Source organism: Leguminivora glycinivorella, chromosome 24 (assembly GCF_023078275.1).
Source record: "Leguminivora glycinivorella isolate SPB_JAAS2020 chromosome 24, LegGlyc_1.1, whole genome shotgun sequence".
NCBI classification, from domain to species: Eukaryota; Metazoa; Arthropoda; class Insecta; order Lepidoptera; family Tortricidae; genus Leguminivora; species Leguminivora glycinivorella.
Genome location: NC_062994.1, coordinates 4,294,195 through 4,301,046, shown reverse-complemented (window position 1 = coordinate 4,301,046; position 6,852 = coordinate 4,294,195). Strand labels below are relative to the sequence as shown.

Sequence of the window (6,852 nt, the reverse complement as noted above, 5' to 3'; positions counted from 1 at the left end):
AATGTACCTACAAATTTGCATGCTGTTTATGAACAGCAGAATAAGGTGAAACTGTTGTATTTTTATTATTAACCTAAGACCCTTGTTATACCCTTTTTCTGCAAATAAAACATTTCTATTTCTATTTCTATTTCTATTTCTGATGGCAGACGAATTGAGAACCCCTTCCTTGAGATTTGTGCGGCGACGACGGTAAAGTAACGTCAACACTATAGCATCTACCATAAGTTTTCAACTCCCCGTGTGTCCAGGTGTCAACAACGGCTAACTGTACAAGGTTTGGATTACCGGATAACCTGTTCGTTGGTGTGGCCACGATACTAGCGGCACACCTCGGACACTGGCAATCAAATACATGAAAGAGGCGCGTTCCTAGCACACAGTCTAAGCTAGTGTAGGTGAACGCGTACCATGCTTGTATGTGTGAGATGTGACAGGTCGACTGTTCGCGTTTTTGACGGGCGGTAACTATGAAGTAACCGAGAGCGGGATGGCGGCACTTTCAGCGGGGAGCGGGAGTGGCCATACTGTACGATAGTACTCTTTATTATACTGTGGCGGTGGTTAAAAAGTAGACAGTACCCTAACTCATTAGTTTGATTAATTAATGTTTGCAAATAACTCTGCCTATACTGGTAGACTCTTATTCAAGAACAAATTCAGTTGTTGAAAGGCTCAACCAGTTTATAATAGTAAATTTGCTCAATGAATAAATTATTTATTTCGTAACACCTGAGACTATAAAAAGGAAATCAACTGAAAAAAAAAACAAGAAAAAAACAGAGACAACGATGCAGAAGTTCTTAGTACAGTTGTTCCTTTTTGCTCTATTTGCTAAAATGAGCTTAGCAGCAGGTATGTACTAGCCACACCGTGGACCTTAATAACCCGAAAGATCATAATTATCCATTTTTGATGTCGAAACAAGCTAAAAATGTTATGACTTTTGTAATTTTGTACAAAAAAATTTTTTGTAATTTTTTACAAAAAATATTGTAAGTATTTTTTTTTTTCATATTTTTGTATACGTTTGAAAAATTGTAGTTTTTCTGTTCATAATTTACTTGAGTAAGTTTCTACAAAGCTTTTTTTAACCCCCGATGCAAAAACGATGGGGTGTTATAAGTTTGACGTGTCTGTCTGTCTGTCTGTTTGTCTGTGTGTGTGTCTGTCTGTGGCATCGTAGCTCCCGAACGGATGAAGAGAGTTTCATGAAAATCGGTCTACTATGTCGCGGTCGGGGGTTTTTTCAAAATTTTAATTTTGTGGATAGGTTATTTCTTATATCAGTCAATTAGTACGACAAGACTAGAATAGGTACATAGTTAAAAAATGCGTTTTTGTCCGAGTTATGACGAAAAATAATTTTTCTCAAACATGCAATGAAATATTGTCTTTACGTTCCTTAAAATGGGCTGGGAAGTATCGCTTTTTGGGCGCAACAACTCGAGAGGACTGTAAAGGGATTTCATATTATTTTTTAGGCCTAGGCCTGCAAAGCAACTTTTTTTTATAAAATATTGTCCTTTAGAGCATTTTTTTTATTTCATTGTATGTTTGAGAAAAGCACTATACATGCCTCGGCGTGAAAACGGATTCCCGGCCTCGTATCCCTATCCGGCCTCGCTCGCACGCTCGCTCGGCCGTATATACCCACTTGGCCGGAAATCCTCATTTTCCCGGCCTCTGATGTAATGTACTATTAGAGAAATATGAAATTATCTCTGATTCTAAGCCACAGCCAGGTATTTTATAATGACATTTTACTCTCTCATAAATTAACATTTTAACAAAAAATAAAACCGCCTTCAAAAATAAGCGCGTTACAAAACACGGAGAATTTAAAAAGCAAAATAGTTATTTGTTATACAAGGGGGCAAAGTTGTATTTTAACGTCGAGTGTGGAATTGAAAAACGAGCAAGTGAAAGGATTCTATAGTTGAACCACGAGTGAAGCGAGTGGTTCGAGAATAGAATCCTGAACTTGCGAGTTTTTTAACACACGAGAAGTAAAATACATTTGCACCCGAGTGTAACACAAAACTTTTCCCCTCACTATAGCGAGGAAACTACAACGCAAAAAATGCGTTTATCAGTTATCACTGCTTCCAGTAGTTCCACAGGTGGTAAATCATCTTTATTACTAGGTTCACCTACTTTTATCAATTTAAAAGCAGTTAATTTGATTTTATTCAAGGTCAAATTACTTTACCCACTAGTGGATAAAATGCGTTTTTACCCGCTGGTATTAAAGGACGAAACACGTGTTTCCGAGCTAGTGAGGGGAAAAATAATAAACCTTTGAATTCAGATTTCTTATCGTATTGCAATAATCTAAACATCCAAATTATAAACAAATCAATTATTTTTGTAGTCGGTACCAGACCTGTTCGTCGCCTTGCTATTGCCTGTTTGCCCCACCCAACCATACACAGGCTGGTACCGACAATGGTCAGGAATACGCCCTGTTAAAATGTTTCGAGTTGTTCAGGACCACAAGTGTGGTAATATAGCGCCATATGTACAGTAAAAGAGGATCGAGTATTATAGAGAGTTACTGTCAAAGTAAAGTGTGTAATCACAGTGCATAGACTGCCAGTGCCATCTCTCGACACAAGCTTAAAACTTTTGAACCTCAGTTTTGACAATTTGGCCCATATTGTTAGCTTGATATGTATTAAAATCTCAAATATTAATATTAGCGCCAGCTAGCCGAGCGTTCTCCAAAGGTGTAACGCCATCTAGGCCATCGTACCGTTTTCTCTATGGCTTTGAGGTACGTTTTTTTCTTAGATCTTATCCGTCTATGCGGAGTTACATTCGTCACTACTTTAAAAAAAATCTTCGTCTGTCAATGAAAAGAAAATTGTAGTAAGTATGTATGGAATGCATATAGACTTACTGCGTTTTAACTTTGAGGAACAGCGTGAGATACGAGATTTTTTAAAAGTACTTAGTGACGAATATGTCTTTGATACAGTTAAACAAATTTAAATATTTTTTGTCGTTTTTGTACAGATGATGCCTGTTCCCTGCCCATAGTGACTGGACCGTGTCGAGCCAATGTGCCCAGGTATGCAAAAAATAGTTATTCGTTATACAAGAGTGCAAAGTTGTATTTTAACGCCGAGTGTGGAATTGCGAGTGGTTCGAGAATAGAATCCTGAGCTTGCGAGTTTTTCAACAAATGAGAAGTAAAATACATTTGCACTCGTGTGTAACACAAAACTTTTCCCCTCACAATAGCGAGGAAAGTACAACGCAAGAAACGTGTTTATCACTGCTTCCAGTAGTTCCACAGGTGGTAAAACATCTTCATCACTAGATTAACCCACTTTTATCAATTTTAAAGCAGAAAATTTGCCTCTATTTAAGATCTAATTACTTTATCCACTAGTGGATAAAATGCGTTTTTACCCGCTGGTATTAAAGGACAAAACACGTGTTTCCGAGCTAGTGAGGGGAAAAAATACATTCCAGTCTAAAGTTTAGAAGGTCAGCTAAATCTTCCCGTTTGCCGTTCGTAAATTGTATGATCCAAGTTGGACGAAATTAAATAATTTAAAAATCTTGGCATAAAAATGGCGCGAAATTCAAATTTTCTATGGAAATTAAACCTACATTTTCAATCACTTTTAAGTTTTATGGCTCGTTGATAATGAGGAGGCAAACTGACCTTATCCCGCCAGGCGGCGCCTGCGCAAGTGTCTAGGCATGGCACTGTAATTCATATGCGTGAGAGAGAAAAAACATATCATCTCGTTCTCACGTATGAAAGCAATAGACTAAGAGGCCGCCCACGGGCGACATTTTTCTCGCGACCATGGGCTAGTATGAAAGTGCGCACACGAAGCGACGCAGCTTTTCATACAAATACGTAAGTCGCCGAGCAACTTTGTCGCCCGTGGGCGCGAACCCTAATAGGGTGGCGCCATTTGTCATAAACTTTGAGTGTGCCTCCTCATTCCGCCAATGTCAAGGTTTACAGTCTGACCAAAAAGAGTAGAAATAAAAAAAAAGATTAGTGTTGTCCCGTTTTCTCACACGGATTGAGGTAGAAATTAAAAAATGGCAAAAAAAATCAATAATTATGTATATGTACCTATTGATTTTAGTGCCATTTTTTAATTTCTACTTTATGGTCATAGGTACTCTACGGTCCTACTGTAGGAAGCCACGCCTTTTATTAGGGTGCGCACACTTGCTGGTCTGTCCACTGTCATACTATCCCAAAGACTACATGTGAGCGAGAAAAAAGTCGCCGAGCAACTTTGTCGCTCGTGGGCGCACCCTCTTATCGTCCATAGAAATTTACAATTTCGCGCCTTTTTTAGTTCCAGAAGTGTGTTTTCATGGTACGGTTTTCTGTAAGTAATAAATACCTACTTACTAAAGTACCTACTACTTTAGTAAGTAGGTATTTATTACTTACCTAATGGTTTTTTTCAGTTACGGATACAACAGAACATCAAATGAATGCGAACGATTCGTCTACGGAGGTTGCCAAGGAAACGACAACAGATATGCCTCTTTAAAGGATTGCGAACAAGCGTGCAAGAGCGAATGCTCATGAGATAAGGCTAAAAATGGAATTTTCGACGACTTCAGGCACATTGGAAAATAAAAATATTATGTTCAGTTTGCGCTTTTCATTTCGATAACAGTGACACTTAACTTCAAACTCTGGTAAATCCATTCTGATTTAAGGTTGATTGTATAAAAATATTATATAATCTGAAAAAGAATCAACCTTACAGCTATACTCAGAAAAAGTTATACTTTCGAAGTAAAAAAGGCAAAAAAGCTTGTCAAAAAAGAGTGGACATGGAATTATTTCTTTTTCAGTACAGATGGTGTTTTTTTTTACGCACTAGTGCGAGAAGTGGTTCATTATATGCTAGGTCGAAACTTTGGAGGCTCATCTGTACTGAAAAACGTCGTACGATACACGTGCGAAAAGGAAATTCTAAACTCGTGTCGAGTTAAAACCCTCCCTTCGGTCGTGTTTTAATTTATCGCCACTCGTTTCGAACTTCCTTTTTACGCACTTGTATCGTAATGTACTATTTCATCACACCCGCACTTTAAATGTGCTATTGCACGCAGGCGGAGCGTGAGTTATAGAAAAATCGTTCTCCCAAGGGAATAATGAAATTTCTTGTACCGTACTTTTTTAAATCTATTTACTTACATATTTTTTACCTTGCGAGTGTGATGAAAAACATTGTGTGTAACTCGGGGAGTATGAATATTACTAACTTACTCTCGTTACTAATATTGAACTTCCTCCCCTTGAACACTTAGGTACTTTCCTCACTGAGGGTGCGCGCCCACGGGCAACAAAGCTGCTCGGCGACTTACGTATTTGTCTGAAAAGTTGCGTCGGTTCGTGTGCGCACTTTCATACTAGCCCATGGTCGCGACAAAAAAGTCGCTTCCAAAAGTCGCCCGTGAGCGCACCCTCTGAGGTGTCAAAATAAATAGCCACATACAATGAGAACGCACACTACAAGTGTCTAGGCATATCACTATCATTCATATGACATGTGTGAGAGAGAAAAAAGATCTTCTTCTCCCTCTTACGTATGAAATTCTTTATTTGTGAGTGTGCACGGGAAAACGTCCCATTTTTGTCGATTGCTATGAAGCCGCTTTGTCAGTTTATTCATATAAAGATACAAGTAAATCTCGCCTTAACGGTAACCGGCGAAGTGGGACGTTTTACTAAACACTCACATTTGTGCAATGTTACTAATAAGGTGGCGCCATCTGTCATAATCTTTGAGTGTGCCTCCTCATTCATACAAAGTGGTTGACATAGACGGTGGCGCCCCTATTATTTTCAACTCTTTTTAGGCCGGCATCAGACAGTCTTAAAAATTCATAATCTTAGAAAAGATTTGTATGCAAACTGACACTGACAGATCTGACAGTGTCAGTTTGAACTGTCAGTTTGCATACAATTTTTTTTTAAGATTATGAATTTTTAAGACTGTCAGTTGCCGGCCTTAGATTGTATGGTAAGTTCAAAGCTTCTCGTCTACATATTGTTGATCGCTTCAATAAGGATGCGTTCGAATTACGATGGGGCTGTGTCGTGCGGCTGCGTTCGTGGTCTCACAAATGGTCTCGTCGGAAGATCAGCGCTGACCTCCGGATCAGCATTATGCCATAGTATAATAAAGAGTACTATCGTACAGTATGGCCACTCCCGCTGAAAGTGCCGCCCACCCCCTCTCGGTTACCTCACAGTTATAGCCTGTCAAAAACGCGAAAAGTCGACCTGTCATATCTCACTCATACAAGCATGGTACGCGTTCACCTACACGAGCTTAGAATGTGTGCTAGGAACGCGCCTCTTTCATATATTTGATCGCCAGTGTCCGAGGTGTGATTACGCTGAGACGGGACCATTTCGTGATAAACTTATCAATCCCTTGTAAGTTTGTAGTTTTAGTAATACTGTTTTTTTTGCATATTGTGTAGTTTTAAGTTATACGAATAAATATTTTGATTGATTGATATTACGAAATGAAATGAAATGAAAATTATTTGTAGTGACATCTAGCGTTTTTTCTTAGACTGTAGCTGTCTATATGGAGTTACATATGTCTTTGCTTCTATTAAAAGGAGAATTCTATTAAAAAAAAAAAAACTTATAAGGGTATATTTTTTTTTGTGACAAGATTTTCCTTGACCGTCATAACATTTTATACAGGTTTAAAAAACATTACGATAGTGTAAAATAAAACAATAAAATAGATTTTCTTTTTTATATTCACCACATCAACATACATTTTATCTAATATAAGAATAAGAACAAATCGTATAAATAAGTTACTTATTTAATTT

At 38.1% G+C, this 6,852-nt stretch overlaps 1 protein-coding gene across 1 annotated transcript; it reads left to right on the top strand.

Annotated features, from left to right (window-relative positions):
• The first annotated feature begins 716 nt into the window (after nucleotides 1-716).
• On the top strand, nucleotides 717-4,638 carry LOC125238562 (trypsin inhibitor-like). The gene is made up of 3 exons (XM_048145899.1): nucleotides 717-855; nucleotides 3,019-3,073; nucleotides 4,450-4,638. The coding sequence occupies exons 1-3, from the start codon at nucleotides 792-794 to the stop codon at nucleotides 4,571-4,573; spliced, it is 243 nt and encodes an 80-aa protein (XP_048001856.1). The 5' UTR covers nucleotides 717-791; the 3' UTR covers nucleotides 4,574-4,638.
• Nucleotides 4,639-6,852: the final 2,214 nt, after the last annotated feature.

Coding starts and splice junctions, on each gene's coding strand:
- LOC125238562 (XM_048145899.1), top strand. CDS start 792: ATGCAGAAGTTCTTAGTACAGTTGTTCCTTTTTGCTCTATTTGCTAAA. Junction 856..3,018: donor TAAAATGAGCTTAGCAGCAG/GTATGTACTAGC, acceptor GTTTTTGTACAG/ATGATGCCTGTTCCCTGCCC. Junction 3,074..4,449: donor TGTCGAGCCAATGTGCCCAG/GTATGCAAAAAA, acceptor GGTTTTTTTCAG/TTACGGATACAACAGAACAT.